The sequence below is a fragment of the Aythya fuligula genome, chromosome 14 (assembly GCF_009819795.1).
Source record: "Aythya fuligula isolate bAytFul2 chromosome 14, bAytFul2.pri, whole genome shotgun sequence".
Lineage (NCBI taxonomy): Eukaryota > Metazoa > Chordata > Aves > Anseriformes > Anatidae > Aythya > Aythya fuligula.
Window position 1 is genome coordinate 10,136,042 of NC_045572.1, and position 20,450 is coordinate 10,156,491.

A 20,450-nucleotide genomic window follows, 5' to 3' on the forward strand; every position below is an offset into this window, starting at 1 on the left:
GCTCTCTCTGAAAATGTTGTATTCCTCTTTTTCTGCTTCCCCCTGCTGTTTCCCAAACTCCCTTTCCAGCCTGGTCCTGCAGATTTCTCCACAGGATGTTCTGCTTCCACTTGTAGGCTACTGCATTATGCTCACAATTCTTCCTCTAACCTGCAAAGGAATGAATCCCAGGAAAATAACATGGGGCATTTCATCGTGCCCATTCAATAGCTAAATAAAATTAAAGGTTCCTTCAATTGTTAAGTTACCACAGGGCAGGAATAACTCATGGAGAAAGGGCTTCTCTGAATGTGAGCAGGACAATTTTCCTTACTGCTTTTTAATACTAACAAAACAATGTTACCATGGTGACTGCCACATCAAATCAGTAGTTGGGAAGATGCGGAGTGGCTGCTGAAAGATCCCGTTACACTGACTAATGTGAGTGGTGCTTGAGGGAGGGAACATGCTCTAACACACAGAGATTTTTCTCACTTTAGTGATAATTGCTAATGTGGCTGAGATCTTTCCAGGCTGCGCAGCTCTCGGATGGGCTGTGTGATCCTGGAGAGCAAGGGACAAAGTGCAGGAAAATTGGAAAGGGGGCAGTTACAGGAGAGCACATGAGCACTAACAGTAGCATTTGGGGGTCTTATTGCACTGGCACCAGGGGATGCTGTAGTGGGTTCCTGTTGAGCCTCGTATTCAAAGAGGGGCTTGTGGAAGACTTCACTGAAGTCTTCTCCAGACAGTGATGGAGTGACTTATCTCTGGAGCTTGAGCTTTGGGGTGGCTTTGGAGGTTGAATATTTTTCACTGCAATGCAGAGGCTCACAGTTTCTCGTTATTCACAAATCCACTGCCTGGCCTTGTGTCTACTTTTGCCTGATGCAAACTAGCACCTGCATGGATTCGGACCCTCACTTGTGTGTATAAAAAGAAATGAGAAATGTTGCTCATCATCTTTCTGCCTCAGCTCAGCAATCATTCTTCTCCTCCTCTGGCTGTAATAGGAAGAGAAGAGGATAGGTCATATCTGTCCTAGCTGGCCTCACAGCTTGCATGGAGATAGATTGATGGAGCCATTTGTGATCATCAGTGACAATTCAGAGCTGTGAGGATGAGCTGAGTGTGGATTTGTGGCTCAGTTGCTAGAAAACAGATATTTCTGATCACATTCTAGGTATAGTACCATAAACCCTGCAAGCTTTCCATTTTCCTGTCTGGGTAAAAGTCTGAGATTTTTATGAAAGTTTCTAGCTAAGACCTAGCTTTCTGGTAGAGGTTAGGTCTGAAGAAAAGCTAGGAAGAGTTTCCTCTGAAACACACAAAAGACAAGTATATTTTGATTTAACTAGAGTGTTCTGTAAGACCAGGCTGGGAACTACCAACAAAATGAAGAAGAAAAAAAAAAAAAAGACATGTTTTTTGTATGAAATGGATCATTCCTTAATGTATGTTATTGTTTTGTATTCTTTGTTAGGCACACACGCTTGCTCTTTTGCAAAGTTAGAAAAAACACCTGAAATATATTTTATTTTTGCCACCTGTGAGCACTGACAGAATAATCAGCTGAAGAGAATTTTTCAGGGTTATTTTTTTTTCTTTAATTGATTTTTTGGAGAGAAGAAAAAAAAAAAGCTAATTGCTATGCAGAAAATGTCTAAAAATGGAAGTCACAGAGAGTATTCACATGACTAAAAGCTTGTGAGGTAGACCTGCTGAATCTGGATTTTCTAAACCGTGTTATATTGGAGGAAAAAAAGGAGTTATAGAGAAAAGAAAGAGAAACCTCAACTGACCCTTTGCTTTGGAACAAAATGCATCACAAAGATTTTCATAAGGGACTGCAGGGAGTAATTCTGCTAATTACAAAAAGAAATTGCAGCTTCCATTTAATTCAAATGATTTCTTACATTGCATCTTTGTCTTCAACAACACAATGCCATGGTACCTTCTGGTATCTCTGCTGCCCCACAGTAAACCCTATTTGTTAGGTAATTTTCTTGTCAGCATTTGAAATGGAATGAAAGATGCTTAACGCTAGTTTGGCTATTGTAGCAAAAGAGGATGGAATGGAGACGGAAGAGATCTCAGCTGACTGAATCCAAGGCAAAGTTTATTGACTGTTGTGAAGTGCATTTGGAGTGTTGCAGCCAAACCACAGAATGCTAAAAAAAAATAATCAGGGAAGTGAAATGCTTCACTCATATATTTTTTTCCATGTAATGTTTTCATTCTCTCTATTTATAAAGCAGCATGGGCTGCTGATTGAATGTTAAACAGACCTGAGCTCCCTCTTGTTAGTACTTGCAGATGTATTAAGCCTGTTGGGCCACATCCACAGTTAATGGAACTGGCCTCATGCCTTTGAAGGGATCATAATCAGCAAGATTATTCATTTTTGTTGTTTGTTTTTAAAAGAGTAGCTTTTATAAGTCATTTGCAGCAATAAAGCTTCACATTTCTAATTTAGAATAGAAAGGCTTTTAATTCATAAGTTACCTAGGGAACACTTAGCTCTTCAAGTCCTCACTTTGTCCTTGTCTGAAGCACCCACATAATAGGAATAAGTTTTTTAAGATAAATGGGTGTACTGGACCATGAATGCTGCCATATTATTAGCTTTATTTCCTGACCCATGATGATAGACATAGATGCTGAAGTGCATGTGATTATTTTGACCTTTTTGAAGGAACAAACTTTCAATTGATTTTTTTTTAACCACAAGGGTGCACTGAATGAATGTGTTTCAATATGTGCAAGCTTGACCTTCCGTGGGACTGGGGAGCGGAAGGGGAAAGTTATCTTGTTCCCTGATGTATAAAGAACTTAAACCGTTTCAGGCATTTTTAAATCCAGTCTCCTGTCGTGATGGCTAATGTGGAAAATGGTAGTGTCACACGTAAAATCAAAATACAGAAAAAAGATTGGAGAGGCAAATACACCGGAAAATGTGCCTGGAGGAATACCATTTTGTGCCTTAGCCTTAATACGTCAATACTGAAAGGTTTGCTTCAAGAATTGTCCTCTTTGTCCTGCCCAAAAGGGATATTTTGTAAAGGAAACAGACCTCGGGTTTTCATTAGAGCCTGGCCAATTTTCAGGTCTGGGATGGTGTCAGTGCTTGGGTGATTTTGAAGACAGGGGCCCAGAGCATGCTAAGCTTTTGGAAGAAAAGATGCTTGCAGCTTTGGGTGGATTTTGTAGAGGGTCTGTGAGTACCAGTGGTACTCCAGCAAGCACTGGAGCTGGACCTGAGTGTGTGCTAGGTCTCACAGAAAGCTGGTAGTGGAACAAGGAACACAGACGACTTTTCCCAGATCTGTTGCCATGTGCTAATCCCTGGACCTGTTTTTACTTGAGCTCCTAGTACTTTCCCTGCGCCAAATCCAGTGGAGGGAAGCAGGGAGAAGGGAAGATTTTGCATGCATGAGACTCTTCAGAGGTTGGGTCTTGGCAGGCAAAGGGTAGGCAAGGAGACATTTTATTGATGACTTGATTTATTTTGTATTCCTGTTAATGCATTTAAAAAGGGCTCTTGATGAGCTGAGGTATCCATTGTCATGTTCTGCTTGCAATGACCGGAGGAAATGTCACAGCCAGGACTTTGCACAATGCAATGGGAAATTGCAGTACGTCACTGAGGAGGGGCTAGCTGTGGAGATGATGTGGCTGTCTACTACAATCCCATTAACTGGATTAAAAAAGGAAAAAAAAAATCTCAAACTGGTAATCTGAAAGGAAGCCTCTTCCAGAATTGCTCAGATCATGTTTCCATGAAATGGCGTACCATTTTGTGAATAGGATCATGGGCTTGGGAAGAAAAGCACCATTACAAGCAGTGGTTCACCCCACTTATTTTTGTGTGTTTGCTTCTCTGTTATGTTCTTCTGAAGGGATCAGAGAAATACAAATGAGAAGGGAAGGCTCATGTTGTTGAAAAAGGAAAAAAAAAAATCTTGTAGAAGGAGGGAAAAAAGACATTTTAACACCTTTATGTTCTGCCCAAAAGACCATGTATTTATTTGGTGTTCCCAAAAGCAATTGTAAAGCACCTCAATATACCAGTGTGTTCTGAGCATAAAGGACTGTGCTTGGAGCCTGCTGTAAGGAGAAAGGCTTTATGTTTTAACAGAAAGAGCTTAAAATATGACTTTGTTTGCGCTACTGCAGCTCATGAAGAAGTCATGCAGTCTTCTGCAAACATAACAAGTTTGAATGATAAAAATCTGTGTTTCGTGTAACATGGGACATGTTGGAAAGTTCTTGTTGTTAGCAGGCAAAAAACCTTGTTTGGTTTGTCTTCCAATGAACTTACATTAAGGTAACAGATGTAACATTTTTAATGGCAGTAAACAGCAGAAAAGAAAAAGCAAAACAAACAGAGCTTTTTATTTACCTAATTGGAAATTCACTAACATTCAACAGTTGAAGCATCCTCATTGAAAATGGCATTTCAGAGCTTCCATAAGGAACAGGGGCTTGTAAACTGAGCCATGAATTTTCCATTCAAGGGGTTTAACTTGGCACAGAAAGGAATCATGCAGACCGCAGCTGGCACCAGGCACAGTTAAAAAGATCTGAGGCTATTAGTGCCTAAACAGCCACTAGAAATTATATTACATGATGGAGACTGGCTAATATAATTGAGCCAGCTAGTTATTGTGCACATAATTTAATTATTTGACAAATTGCTTAGAAACATGGTGTTCTTGTTCCACACTCATGCTGCACTCACAGCTTTACAAGGCACAGAGCAGAGGAATTGCTGGTGGGTACCTAGCCATCTCAGCAGATAGATGCTTCTTTTAAAGATTTGCAAACATGACGAGATTCCCAGGTGGGGATGTGGTGGAGTGGTGTATGGAAAAATGGGTAGAGCCAAAAGGGACGTGGTGGAGATAGCAAACTGGCTCAGAGATAACTAATGCTTTTTCAAGCAGACATCTTTGGAGCTTAGGGTAGTTGGAGAGATGACCCTCTCTTTTCTTTGTCCCTTTCTTGTAAGTCCTTTGGATTTTGGTTGCTGGGCTCTGTGGGCTAAAGAAAACCTATAAAATAGTGGAACAGATGTGAGATGGTTTTGCACCCCAAGATTGTAACATCTTCATGGCTGGTGTTCAGTGGTCTTCGGAGAATTGGGGCCAAATTGTTTTATGATAATGAATTCTAAGATGCAGGTGTAAAAACCCAAAGCCAAACCTTTAAGCTTCATGTAAAAAGCCATGTAGCACGAAGAAGTATTTTCCCATAGTTTTGAAGATTTAAGTACTTGACAAAGCATCTCCTAAAGGCTACTTGAGAATCTGGACACCATCTGGAATAAAGCTGTGCTGTTATAATGAAGGACAAATCCTACATCTTCTTGAACAGCACCAGGGAAATATGAAGACCCGATTGTGCCACTTTTTTTTTTTTTTTTCTCTTAGCCTTTCAAAATTCAGAGGCTAAGCTGTTCTCAGAAAATCAGCGAAACCAGCGACTTACTACAAAAAGGTTGTTATAAATCAAGACTGAAATGCCATTTTTGAAGAAGTTCAGCCAAATGAGTTTTACCGGCGGAGCAGATCAGTCTGTATAATGGGGTGCAGTGCCCTACACTGCCTTGGCTGAATCTAGACAATGGAGCAGCTCTTCTTGGGGCATATTTCAGAGTCCTTGTCCCACTGGTCAGTCCATTTGAGTAACCTGTCATCTAGTGGCTCCCTCTGTGCCTATGTTTGTTTTTTCTTACAGGATTCAGATTTTGGGATGGTTCGTATTTGGATTTCATCTAGACTTACAGGTGGGAGACAGCCAGGATAGACAGCTGAATCTGGAGCTGGGACGTGCTCCAGAGTCTTTCACGTTAGGTGTAGCTTTCATGTCAAGATTTAATGTTGTCAATCTTGCATCTAATTATCGGCTGGAAGAAGTTATGGAATGAAGGGAAAAAAGTTGCTCTCCTAAATTTTTCACTGTCAGGCATAAATTGTTATAATGAGATCATGAGCATATGACAGTGTAGTGAGAGCTCAAAAATTTCTACTGAGCAACAGGAGCTCTGGGACCGGCCCAGTGGCAAATTCATTGATGATTTTGTGATTTTATTCTAGGTTGTTAACTAGGTTGTCAATGGGTTGAGAGGTTTCCAGGTGGAACAGCATTAGCATAAACTACTGAAGGAGCCTTGTAGCTTATCCAAGCATAGCTCTTACACCCTTGTATGAAAATGATCTTGATGGAATTTCTGCTGTTTTTGTTTACAACAAATTTTGCTTCATTCGGAGGCAAAATTACTTTACAAAGAAAAAAAATAAAAACAATAGAATTTATTCAGCTGAATTGCCTATTAAAGGTCATGAAATTTCCCAATACCCAGCAACAATGAATGTATCCTGGAGAACCAGACATGGTATCTGCAGTGGCATCGTTTCCGGACAAACTTGACTGCAAAGAGCGAGACTGCAGTGCAGGAATGGACAGAGGCATCTGGCTCCTGAGGTCCCCTATTTCCATCACAGCTGATAAGATTAGGAAAACAGTGGAGAATTTCCAGGGATTTTTCCATGGTAAATAGTCTTTACTCAGGAATTAAGCTCTGATCTTCTTGACTGTAGCACACCACTCTGTGCACTCGGAGAGCATTAACTCTTCTCTGGGCGCTGCTTGTCTGGACGGTTCCTCTGTAGATAGCGGCGCTTTTCCTGGCTGTGGCATCTTCCTGGCTGCTGTCTTGAGCATATATAAGCATGTATATTGAGTGCTCTGAGCAGTGGGAAAGGTATCCAGAGTCAAACAGCTATGTGCCAGGTTTAGAAAAAGCAGATACCATGTTTGATGATACCTAAGTGCTTGCTAACATCATACACCAATTGCATGAGTACTGGACAGACATCCTGTGGCTTTCTTCAGACAGATTGATAGAGATCATGTTGTCTGTTTGCATTCTGCTCCATTTTTGTGACGAATGGAGGATGGATTTAAACACCTGGGCACCTGAGGCTTGTGCCTGGTTCACAAACAGCAGGAGGTTCTTGCTGAGTTCCTCCAAAGCTGGACTCGGTGCAACCGTTTTCCCCCCAGAGAAATGGCAGCACAGTGATCTTCAACATGGATTTCAGACAGCGGATGACAAGGCTGCTGCCTGAGTATGAGCTGTGATAGGACTGAGCCTTAGTGTTGGAGCATTGGAATTGCAGGGTTGTACTAGACGAGCTGCCCTTCTGAGTTGGAAACCCAGCTTAGTGACCCAGAACAAGAAATGTCAGAGCAAGGCATGAAAGCCCAGAATGGACCATTTCTTACCCCTCTGAAGACACCTACAGATGGTGCTGAAATACTACTGTAATGTAGGAAAACAAAGGAGATTTAGACATTCGGCTGCTTTTGTGGGTCTAGGTCTGAGTGACTGATTCAATTTAACAAATCTGAGAATTTGGTAGGGCTGTTCCTTAAGCCACGTGGAGGATCTCCATATAAATAACTAATCTTTCTGGAACCTTACTGAGCTCCCTCTGTTGACCATATTGCACAGAGCAAATATTTTAGATTAATTATGACTGTGTTTTTGATTAGAAAAAAACAGACCTTTCCTTCTTCAATAGGACAGTTTTGTAGAACATCATTTTCTGTGTCTCATTGTGAGATGGCTTGCATTTGAGTACCCACATTCTTTTCTCTCCCTACCCAATTTTTCATTGTTTATTTTTTTTTTACTATCTTTATGCTGAGTCCTCACAGGGTGTAGCACGACTAGCAGAGCCTGTGAAAAATAAATAAATAAATATAAAGGTGGATTGAGAAGCCCTGACACCAGAGCCATGATTATAAGTTATATTCCTCTAGCTGGTAATGCAAGTAATATGTGGCTTATGTGGAAAAAAAACCTACGCCCCCGCAACTCACCAGCACAGGTTGGATGCTGAATACTAACAGAGAGCAGTCTGCATCCAGTCCCCACTGGGAAAAAAAATATTTGTCAACTCAGTTCAAACAGTGCATAAATTTGAGGGAGCTGCCATCTGTTGACAGCCCCTTCCCCCACCTGCACTGCCTGAAAAATGTTCCTTATGAATATCTGCTCTATGCAGTAGTATCCCCATCAGCCTCAGCTCAGGATCTGCCTTTCTCTGCTTCCTTTTTTTTTTTATTTTTTTTATTTTTTCCCAGGTATTTCCAGAGGATGTAGATTTCCCAGGACTCTAAGGCTCCTCGCTGGTCTGTGTGGCAGTCAGTACCAGCCCAGTGCCAGCGTGCGGCTCTCTGCAGGCTCGGTGGCTCAGCAGGTCACCAGTAGGGCTGGCAAACCGCCGGTGCAAGTCAAAGCCCTTAAGGCTTGGGTTTTGGAGGGACCTGCTGCTCTCTGGTCTTGTTGATTCCCATAGAGAGTTAAGGGTGCATCCCCTGTGCAAACTAAGGCCACAGAATAGAATGTTTGTTTTTTTTTTGGCTAAGAAAAATAAAAACTTGGAAAACAATAAAAAAAAATGTAGAAGGGAAGTGGCTATTAAGGAATGCCCTGCTGCTTGGATGTGGCATTGTTCTCTGGTTTGCTTTTAACTGAGGCTTTTTCACTGCAGCTAGAGAGGGAAAAAGGGAATTTCTGAGGCAAAAAGTAATAATGGGCAGTCACTGAAATCAAAGAGAACAGGAGGGACACTTCAATGGGCAGTACGAAAAGCCAGGTTGACAGGAACACTGCTAACACCATTGCAATTTATCATCTCACTGGAGCAAAACCTTGTGGCAACCATGCCCTGTTGCTTGATGAGAATGTGTGTTGTTTTTTTTCTTTTTAATCTGTGCTGTTGTGAAAATGCAGTATGTACTTCACCTATAGGAAGGATGAGGAAGAGCCAAGCTAAGTGCGCTCTTCTTGATGGGTAAATGAAATCATCCTTCACTGAAGTCAGGGGCCTTAGATCAAGCCTTTTTCCACGTTTTGTGGTGGATGCGGAGTTCCTCGGTGTGGTAGTGATGTTCTCTCTGCAGCACTCCCTTCCTAAGGGAACCTTTGGGAGCTGTATATGACTTTGGGAAGAGGGTGGGCAAATCCCCCCCTCCAGCTACCCACTCGAGCAGTCACACGTGACAGATTCATGCCTGCGGCACTTCTAGGTTTTATCTGCTCACTAAATTTTATTTCCCCTCTGTGAGTGTTTATATTGCTTAGAGACTGCCAAGGTTCATGTTATTCATAAAAAAAAAAAAAAAAAAAAAAAAAAAGTGGAGGTTTATTAGGTATTGCAGCCCTGTGATTCTTTGGTGTTTGAATGCTAACGAAGCTTTGTATTCCCTGGAATAGAGGTGGATCTTAGCTCTGGCTTGGTGAAATATCTGGGGGTGGTTTTTTTTTTTTTTTCCCCTTCCCTTTCCTCTGGGTTTTAACATCTTACATGACATTTCATCCTAGAGCAATTTTACACTATGTATCATCATGTGTAATATTGTGTCACGCTGTAATTTTGCAAGTGCATGAAGCGGCAGGAGGGAGGTGAGAATGGGCTCAATTACACCCGGGAGGGAGGGGAAAGCTCAGCGGAAGGGACCTGCTCCCGGGAGGTAATGAATTGGGTGTCAGCATTTTGCTGGAACAGAGCGCCAGAGCAGAGGGGAATTTATTATTTTTAGGCGCTCAGTGGGCAGACAAGAGGAAAGGAACCAGTCAAATCACATTACTAATGGCCATTTCCATAGGCTGTGCGTGTACAGGGGATTTAACAAAAAAAAAAGGGACATCCGTTCTTGCTCCAGACAGCTCAGTTCTTTCCATTTTTCAAGGCTAAAGGAAAAACTTGGCCGTTTTATCTGGCTCAGAATGAGAAGCCTTTAAAGCCACTTTGGTGGCAGCTCACGGGGAAGGCAGACAGATTCGTTCTGAGTGAGGGAGACATCCCACAGCTGAAGGGATATTCCCCTTTCACATCATCTTTAGGTGCAGTCAGCCCCATTCTTGAGGAAACTGTGATGCAGAGGAGGAGGAGGAAGGTGCCATGCAGACATTAGGGCAGGAGGAACTGTGTGCACAGGGTGCATCCTGCACGTGTTTATCTCTTGCTAGCCCTTGTGATGAGGGCTGTATTTTCTAAAGAAAGACAGAGGATGAGCATCGTCTTATTTCTCAGAAAGAAGAGGTACCTTCTCACTGAGTTATGCCCTATGCATTCCTGGGTGGTATTTGGTATAATTTTAGTGCACTTTGTCTCTTCCTTTGATGTGAGCATAAGTTTGTTCCTCCAGGTTAACCTAAGCAAGATTTCTTCATTCACTGTACATTGTAATTACAGCAGACCAACCAAACTAGAGAGCTGAGCATTTCTTACTTGCTGAATTTGTAGCCAGGACCGCCCTCTAAACACTGGCTTTGGTAGACCAAGATGTATGTCTTGCTTTTGTGCCTTCAAACTAACCTCAAAGGAAACTTGTGTCATTGTCATCTTTGTGTTACTACTTAAACTGTTATGAGAGGAGGTACTAGGCCTACCATGCTCCTCTTTTAAATGGAGAAGAACTGATGGGCGTTTAATTCTACAGAGGGAAATGCTCTTCCACATTGGCCTGCCAGAGCTGGGTCTTTCTGGAGAGGGGTCTTTTTTGTGGCTCTGCTGTTGAATAAGGTAGAGTGTTGGCATACATAATCCAGGAAGTCTCTCCTTTTGAGTATACTTCTTCAAAGTGCCATTTTTTCATTTCTTTCAGGTGTAGTATGACTTCTCTTGGGGGCAGAAATCATGGAAAATTCTGTTTCCATCTCCTTTGAATCAACCTGAGGTTTCTTCCTCTCAAGCCCTGTGAGAAAGGACATGGCTTCCCCGGGTTGGGAACACATGGGCTACAAAAAAACTGGTCTGAAATATTTACATTTAGCTTGCCTGCAAACATGCTTTGCTGGAGAGGAGGTGGAGCCCTTATTTTCTTGGTCAGACTAGTGAAATTATTACAGCTGTACTTTTTTACCAGCTACCTCTTCAGCACACCAGGACTCTCTTACACGTGTTCTCTGATGGCATCCAGCAGTAAGTGCTTCTCCCTCTACAGCTGCCTTTTGCTTAATTGACCCATTTTGCAGCAGATTAGACCCCAAGGAGGAGGTTAATATGAGCAGTCATTCTAAAAGGAGAGTCAGGGCTGCAGTGAACTGGTCACCACTGGAAAAGCCCATTAGTCCCAGTCTTACCTAGTCATCTTACCCTTTTACACTTTTATTCTAAAATATTCTGACTTAACAATGAATTTATGAATTTCTCCTTCTGGATATAATCTTCATACTTCTCTCTCCTGAGTTTTGAACTGTATGTGTTGGGTCAGATTTGACATCATACATGAAGATTTAATTTCATTCTTTCTTTTTTTTTTTTTTTCTTAAAAGAGACACCAAAATTGTAGTTCTGGATCTTCAAGCATTGGCTAGGGCTGATTTAGCTTCTCTAAGTAATAGTCCCAATGTGCTACATGCTTAGGAATACATCTCACCTGGGAGTGAATCTCTGCAGGATGGATGAGGGAGAGAAGTCCCTTCCTGCACTGCAAGCAATTACAGCGGCCCCTTTGAGTCTGTGCAGGGACTGCATATCTTACAGGTTCTCAGAATTACAGCTATATCAATGACCAAAGGAGAGAATTTGAGCAAAATTCTGTGAACTAGTATTAAACAATTAATATATTTTATTGATATGTTATATAATACTGTTGTTATATATATAATATTGTTATATATTATACTATACTAATGAATTCTAAGATGTGTCCAGCTTATTATTTATTACCTGCTGTTCCTAACAAGCTTAGTCACTACACTGTAGGAATTATCTCTGAATTTCCCCACTTTCTAGCATTACCAATCAATCTTCCATACAGCTTCTGCCTGTACCTACTATTGAATTTCCATGGACACCTGTGTACAAGAAAATAAAGATAATTGTGACATAATGGTAACAACAAAAAGATGGGGGGACCAATAGCTGAATATCTAGATATAAATGAAAAACGTGTGTCTTTTCCTTGCTAGGGAAGTGGGTGATAATGATTGTCTTTCATACAGGAGGATGCAGCTGTGATACTGGGGAGAGGGCGTACTTTGGAGGTCTGTTTTGGTTATGAGGATAAGCAGATACATGGTACGGTGGGAACATGCCTGCAGGCAGGGGTGTTAGCCAGTGGTAAGCAGGCAGTCCTTTCCTCGTCCAGCCATTGTGGTTCTCCAAGTGGAATGGTTTTAATGTGACCGGGGAGAATTTGCAGCCCTGGGCTCGGCTCCTGGTGCTGTGGTGCAAAAGTGGGGTTCGGGAGCAAACAGATTGACGCTGGGGTAGGCAAAAGCCTCATTAATCCCCGTCCATCCTGTAAACCCATGCCTGACCTCAGTATTTTGCTGTGGGAATTTCCTCAGCGCAAGGTCTCGCACAGGCTCACAGACACAGGGACACTGCGGCACCTTCTCAGTGCAGGCAAACCTCCTGTACGATCCTGGCTGCTGGTGTGCAGTGCCTGCGAGCCGGGGGAAGCTGCTGAGCTGCCTCTGCTCCCTGCCCACGCTGCTGGCTGTGCAGCAGTCTTAAGTGATCCTCTATTGCTGTTCCCACCCTCATCATCTCAGTAAGTGAGTTCATTTGATTATGAGCCCCAGTTTGCATGGTAACACTGAAGCCCCAGGGATTATGATTTTTTCATGCCAATCCAGATCAGTGTGAGACAGCAGACTCAACAGGATGGGTTGCTGTAATTTAAGCAGTAAAAGTCCAGAGCCTTTTACATGGCATTTGATGAATTACCAGCTGGGGCCAAGAAAGCTTTGAGGAAGGAAAGAATGGAGGTGGGGCTGGTGCTTATCCAGGTGTTTAAACTAAAATATACACCCAAGTGCAGCTTCTCTGATGGGATAATTATGAACTTGAACCTCTTCCTAGAGGAACGAGAGTGCATTTGGGACTCTTGCTCAGTCCTTAGGGAGGACACAAGTTTTAGCACAGCTACAACCAAGGGTCAGGGCTTCAATCCAGACATCTGAATGGGGATAGCAAACTTGTTGTTAAATGAACAATCTAAATGGGACCTGGAAGAGCTGGAAGAAGAGAGCTGCAGCAAAGAAACAGAATGGTGCAGCCTACTTGGGAATGAGAAAAGGGAGTATTTGGGCCTGTTTGTGTCCAGTAACTCCAACACTGACATCTGGAATGCTTACAGAGACTGCAGTCACGATGCCTGCCTGCCTGCTCTTGGATATATGGTGGGACGTACATGTTGGCCTTTGTCAGTGGCTGACTGTTCTCCCTTTACAACTTTGATAGATTGAGAAGGATTCCCTTCTGCAAGCTACTTGAGGTGCAATTTAGCCTTAAAGCATCACTCAGAAAGCACAAAGGGTCATGTTCGACAGAGGCTTCATTCTTCCTACCTACATCTGCTATCAGAAAAACATTTCTTGCCATGGCTGCAAAGCAGCTTATTGCACAGATCAGACACTAAATGTGGAGTCTCTGGCTGCTGGTGAATCCTGCTGGGCCAGCAGAGGTCTCGGTTGAGAGCATGGGAACACAAAGTCTCGGAGAAGACCAAATGCCTTAGGAGAATCTATTGCAATGGGTTAAACACAGGAACGTGCACTTCCGAAGGTCTCTAGGGGGATAGAAATGATGTGACAATTCGGGGCTATTAGATCTAGCATTCATTCAATTACCATGCTTAGTTAAGTACTGCACAGTGGAGTGAAGACTGCAGTCTGTTAGGATGGATGTTACTATAAGTCATTTAATTATGAGGTTGCTCATATGCCATTTTAACATATGTAGAGTAACATTATCCCTCTTTTGTAGGTCACTATTCTCATAAGCCTGGCTCTTGCATTCCTTGCCTGCATAGTGTTTCTTGTGGTATACAAAGCCTTTACTTACGACCACAGTTGCCCAGATGGATTTGTTTATAAGGTAAGAAACTTCAGATGGATGAATTGCCTGAGATAATGATATACTCTAATTGACTACATGGTTACAGTCTAGTCTGCTTTTTTGACCAGGCCAAACAGAACATTTGGCAAGAATGTGTTGAAATGGGAAAAGTGTTATGGGAAATTTGGACTTGCATCTGCCTCCATCAGCTACTGTTACACTGTAATTGTTGGGATTAGCATTTGGTGAACACTACAGACAGATGTTCAGGAACAATCCCTCATATTTGTGAATGGATTTATTGCAGCTGGAATCCTGCACTTTCTTCCCACACATTTAAGCGACTGAGGTTTACTGTTGTACATTTTAATGCAAAGCAAACTCCCAGAGTGCTGGCACATGTGTCCTTTGTGAAAGAAATCCAAATTTGCCTATGGGGTTCATTTTTTTGGTGTGCTTTTGAGGTCCATCAAGAACGAAACCATGTAACCTACTTGCTAAAAAACCACTGCCCTGTGGTTTTATATCAAATATTTGCAGAGAACTATTTGCCTACTCTGTTGAGATTTAAAAAGAAAAAAATTTTAAAAATTAAAAATAAACTTTGCAAAACAGTTCAATGACTCTTTGCTGCAAATAAACTCATAAACATGTAGGAGTCTTGACCACACTGAGGTTATTCTGTGAGCTGGAAAATAGAGTCAGTATGTTTCTGTGTTTGTCATTGTGAATTATTCTTTTAAGTTATATAAAAGTGAAGTTGGGACTCAGACATGAATTTCAGAAACAGATCCAAACCTGAACTTCTGAAAAGATAAAAAGCTTTGAACTCAGATTTCAGCTAGTCACATTGATGTGGGAGTTGAGGAGTCTCATCATTTAATAATAATCATACCTGAGGCCCTTTATGTCATTGGTGCTACTTTGAATCTGGTGAATACCAACCTGTCCGGCATTTTTACTATTTCATTGCTCTTTTACAGCTGTTTCAAAATGAATTATTTTATTTGTACAGTTCTTAGCACACAAGTGACCTCAGTAGCACAGAGGAGATGCATTGGCAGTGTCTGCACGGACAAGAAGCTCTGACAAGGGCTGGCCAGCTGGGCTGTGCTTCCTACCATTCCCATCCAAGGTGGCTGTCCTACAGGTCAGGGATGACATACAGTAACATAGCAGAACTCTGCCTGTCCGCTGCCTGGATGAGGATTAATTCTAGACTTCACTTGACAGAGCTTTCAGTCCAGCACAGGGTAGGAGCTGCCCCGTGTACTCTGCTAGGACTCCAGCAAGGGGCCTTGATCTCTGTATGTGCCAGTAACGTACCAAACCCCTCAGATCTTTATTTTACAGTCCTCATTTCCAATCCAGCAATGAAATCAGCCTGCAATCAGGGTTGCCAATAGCAACAGGTTTGGAAGGCTGCTGCCCGAGTCTAAACTTTGTGCATTCCCATGTGGCTGGTGAAAGGCAGTAGGGGTTGCACAGCAGATGCTCTCGCTGCAGCATATGACTCAAACATCATACATGCAAACACCTAACCCAGAGATTTTTAAAGGGAGAACCTCAGGCTGGTGGGACCCTGCTTTACTTCTCTTGCTTTCTCCCCTTTTTCAGCATAAGCGGTGCATCCCGGCCTCTCTGGACGCGTACTACTCCGCACAGGATTCCAACTCCCGGGGCAGGTTCTACACTGTCATCAGCCACTACAGCATGGCCAAGCAGACCAGCTCCCGGGCTGTATCGCCTTGGCTGTCTTCAGGGTCAGTAAACCATGAAGCCAAGGCTGCCAAGACAGAAGGTCATTAAAGTTAACAAGTGGTGATGGGCAAAGTGGGAGGGTGGGGGGACAACACCATGTCTATACTGCATTGCTCTAGTTGAGAGAGGGTGCTGTGCTAGCAGCACGGTGGGAATAAATAGAACCCAAGTGCGGGAGTCATCTTAATGGATATTTCTTTTCGTGCATTGTTCTTGTTGATTTGTAACCGAGTCGAGCTCTTGTACAAAGGCATGTTTGATGTTGACTGTACCTTACGATGTAAAAATATTTTTAAATCATTGCTTAACTATTTGTTAGAAAAAGAAATTAAAAAACAAAAAAAGCAAATTAGGTAAACAGCCAGAGAGGATAAAAGCAGCAAAGAGAATCCCACAAAGTTTCATTGTTGCTGGATAGCTGTGGCACAGACTTAACATGCTGAAAATCCTTTTGAGATACAGGATAGAGAGAACCTGTTAGACACTGCAGTGTTGTTTAGCTTGCCAAAGGGGGGATATTTTGCTGTCAAATCAAATCTAGTATCAATGTGCATTTACTGATAAATGCAAGCATCCCCTCCTCCCTCAAACATACACACATGCAAAGACATAGGCACGCAGCCCTGCACAGTGGCCTAAGCAAATCCAGGCAGATCTCGGTATTTGTAGAGAGCTGCACTGTGCTGGTGATCTTGGCTGGGATCTGAGGCTGAAACCCTGGCTGGAATGTGGATTTGGAGCAGGATGGAAGCTGCTGTAGAGAAATCATGGGCATACTTCTGAGCACAGAGCTAGGAGTCAGGAGATGAGGGCTTCATTTCTGCTTCTGGCTTGGCTTTCCTGCATGACTTTTGGTAAGTTACATGAGGCCTCCCTCAGAGGGTCACCACGAGACAAAGAAATGCCATTGTAATAGCCTTTCAAGAGTGGTGATAGTATAAAACAATATTAAACTTCTAACTTCTCGGCCCCTAATTTTCCTCTCACCCACGAAACGGGATGCTCCAGCTTCCCTCCTTCATCTTCAGATATGTCAATATAGAGTTTCATTCCAGATAATTAGAGAGGGGTGGCCATAGTGTACTCTCAGTACAAGGGTCCCATCAAACCCCTGCTTGCATACACAGACTAGACCCCAAGCTTAGTCCAATCCTAGCCAGTGTGAAACATCCTCTCCTCACAAATGGCATGTACAACTAGAACAGACGGATGGGATTAAAAAATAATAATAAAAAAGGATTCTCTGTTTTTTAGAGCCTCTGCTTGGCCCATTGCTGCAAAGTGGTTCTGCTGCTCAGTAATGCAGGCAGGGAAAGGCTGAGCAGCAGGATCAGAGCGCACATGGAGGGCAAGATTCACGTGTTACTAAGGCTGCTTTTTCAGATTTGTGGCTAGACTGGGATGGAAATTAGGAACTGACCCCTTCTTCCCCTGCATTGGGCAGTTTTGTCCTTCATTTTGCATACATAGACACTAGAGGGTGTAAATGAGGGCAGAACTCCTCAGTCCTTACAGGCATCATGATAAATAACTGTATAGCATAGCTAAAAATGTAGTGCCAAATGCCATTGTCTGATTTCCTACCCTTCCTTCTCCTTCCACCTGTAAATTCATTTCTCACCCAAAATGTACAAACCACTCCCTCCACCAAAAATCAGAACTCCAGCAAACCACTGAACAGTTTATAATTTTGTGGTGTATTTTTTGTCAGTAGGTAGCAGAGACTGAAGTATTTTTTGGTGTAATTCTTGAACTTTTCTGACGGGATTAAAATAAAGCTAGATGTGACCGAGTGTCTCTGTGGCTTGGGCAGGTTTCTTTGGCGACGTGCCGGGACGTGGCGGTGGCGGCGGTGGCGGGTGAGTGTCAGGAGCTGCAGAACGTGGCTGCAGCAGAGACTGCGCCTTTGCGTGGGGCATGGGATGGCTCTGGCTTTCAGGAGGCATTTTCAGAGCTTGCTGTTTTCTGCTTTAATCACTGGGGGTTATTCTGTGCATTCCTGCCCGGTTTTTAATTGGAAACAGAAAAATTGTACTTAAAACCAAGCTGATCTTCAAAGCCCGCAGAGCACAGAGCGTGTTGCATGACCACAACTCCTGGATCCATGACTCTATTAGAAGCCTATTTTGCTTTTCCCTAAAGTTTTAACAAGAAAACTAGGCAAAAAAATACTTCTCTTCAGCTTGCACCATGATGTGCTATTCTGTGTTATTCCTATCACAATGCCAGCACTCGCTTGGAAATGTGGCAGTGTAGGGGGTGACAGAGAAGAAATGTAATGGTTGCAAAAATGGTTCTCCATGGGTCCTTCTGGAACAGGGCACTTTTCTGGACTGTCCTGTGACCTCGAAAAAAGACCAGATGGGTTCTGATGGCCTCAGAGTGAGGATGCAGCCAAGGCATAATCTTGGTTTAAGAGCAACTTCAATCTTTTCTCCAGCATCCTCTCAAACACAGTGATAAAACTGCTGAAAATAAGGGCTAATGCTTTCGATTGGTGATTCTTGGCTTTATGGAGGGACCTCTCCTCCCCTCCTATTTTAAGGCCAGTGACTGATAGAAATTTTGGCTAGCAGCAATGTCTCCTTTGTTATCTACTCCTGAGGCACTTGTCCTGTCCTGCTGGAGCAGGCTTAGAAAGGAGGGCTGACACAAAAAGAACGTTGCAGGAAAGTACAGCTGACAAACCAAGAGCTGCTGCTGAACTTCGGAAAAGTTGAGCTCTGTATCCAAACTCTGCAGCTTGGTTTCTAATGAAACCACAACTGTATTCATCTCACATTGTTCAGAAAGCAGATTGTGTTTCCTCAAATCCTTCAGCTCTTTGAAATGGAATGATACCCTGGCATTAAATTGACTCATTCCCAAGGGCTAAAGAATGTTTTATAAAAATCTTTGGATGGCTTTCCTTTAAAAAAAAAAAAAAGTGTATTCAGAGTTGTGAAATTGAGCTACTGCAGGAGAGAAACCACTCTGGTGTTAGAGGTCACTACTGAGTACTTGTGAAATGTATTAAAAAGGATTCAGTGTGCTCTGCAGAATTGAGTCACAAGATAATTTGACCGTGGTATTTCTATTGCCACTCTCCCAGTAATACCCTAACCGTATGTTTACTTTAATAAAAATAATAATAAAAAAAAAACACTCAAAGGAATCAAATCATTTGAATTAAAAGGGTCTAGCTATTATTAGATAAGTGAGTCAGTGGGGATAGCTATTTCTATTTAATAAAGATCAAAATCTATATGGAGCAAAGTGAAAAAAAAAAAACGAAAAAAAAACAAGGAAGACTCATGGGAGAGCGAAAGAAAACAAACAACTCCAGCTGCAAGTTCCATGACTGCAAATGTTATTATGGTTTTTGTACAATCTGCTGTAGAGCTTCCAAGATCAACCATGGATTTTAATCACAGTAACTGAGACAGAGAGATGTTAAATTGAAATCATAGCACATCTTTTACTTATTTCAGTCTTTAAAAGCCTCCTTCAGGGTTGATCATGTGTTTTCAGTGCTGATTAAAGTTGCCTATTGGTGATAGTGCAACCTCATCTGGCTGTCATCTCTCTGTGAAGTCTGAAGCTCCTGACTGACTCTACAGAGCCATGTTTTTGCAAACTACTGCCTGGGCTGGGGCTCCATCTCAGCTCTTAATGGAGCAAACTAGGGAGAGCCTTTGCTGTGCTTCTCCCAACATTTATGTGGTGGCCAAGTCAAGTCATCTCCTGATTCATTTGGGCAATCCCCTCCCTTATAGCAGATTGCTGCAGTGAACTCAGTTCCTCAAAACATCCTGTAGAGTCTTCTCTATAGATGTTCCCTGGTTGTATCTGGCTTGTGGGAGGCTTCTTTTTTTTATTTATTTTATGGAGACCACCAAAATATATGTTTGGGTCAGTGGGAGTGGGAGAGCTGATTTCTCTTCTGAGAGAGGAGACGGGTGCCAGGACTCTGTCCTAACCAGAGTGCTAGGAAGAGATGAACGAGATGTGTCAGCACAAGTGAGCTCCTCTGGAGAGACAACAGCATCCTGAGCAGGCTGCCATCCTGTAGAATTACTGGCAGAACATGTAGGAAAAAATAGCATAACTAAAGGTGTGGGGATGCCACCATGGGAATTCAGCTGCTCTCAGCCCATGCTCAGGAGGGGAAGGAAGAAATTGTGGCTGTTTGAGCCTGAGAAAGATTGAGAGCAAGAGAAAAAGGGATTGCTACCAGCTAAGACATGGAAGTCAGCGTTGCTTTTCTATTGTAACCTGATGACCCTAAAGCATTATATCCTGCTTGACTAATACAGATCGTCTTGTTTTGGAAAAGCTGCCCATTGTTGCTATGAACATCTGCTGACTGCAGCATACCCCGCGGGGAATAACTCCACCACTACAGCAAATCCTCTTGGACTGCCTGGAAAAACAGTGTCAGAAAGACAGGGGTGGGCTCAGGACCCTGCTGGCTGGTGGGGTACCCCTTCCAAAAACACAAGCGTCTATCAGGTTCTTGGAGGTGACTTCACACTGTGGATCTGCGTTAGACAGACAGCCCAAGGTGCTGACAGTGCCTCACTCTGCGATCAGAAAAGGAACAGTTCGTGTCCTTTCGTGTGTGCATTTTTTTCCCCTTTATCCTCCTCCTCTGTGCTTGCCAGCTGTTTCTGGTTTGTAATAATACCTCAAGTGATAAGTGTAAGGGTCGTGCACTGAACTGTCTACAATCACATTTTATACGATTAGTCAGGGTTTTTTTAAAGCACCCTAATTATTACAGTCAAACCGGATTAAGCTATTGCTCTAATAGATTTCCAGTTCCTGTAAAATAGGCCAAGAGGATGACTTACGGGAGAAGAT

At 42.7% G+C, this 20,450-nt stretch overlaps 1 protein-coding gene across 1 annotated transcript in view; it reads left to right on the forward strand.

Moving 5' to 3' along the window:
- The window catches only part of NSG2 (neuronal vesicle trafficking associated 2), a 37,767-nt gene extending 20,364 nt beyond the window's left edge, over positions 1-17,403 (forward strand). The window contains exons 4-5 of the mRNA XM_032196791.1: positions 13,776-13,886; positions 15,465-17,403. Of these exons, the coding sequence (XP_032052682.1) occupies positions 13,776-13,886; positions 15,465-15,656 (303 nt within the window). The 3' untranslated portion in view covers positions 15,657-17,403. The remainder of the gene's footprint in view (positions 1-13,775; positions 13,887-15,464) is intronic.
- Positions 17,404-20,450: the final 3,047 nt, after the last annotated feature.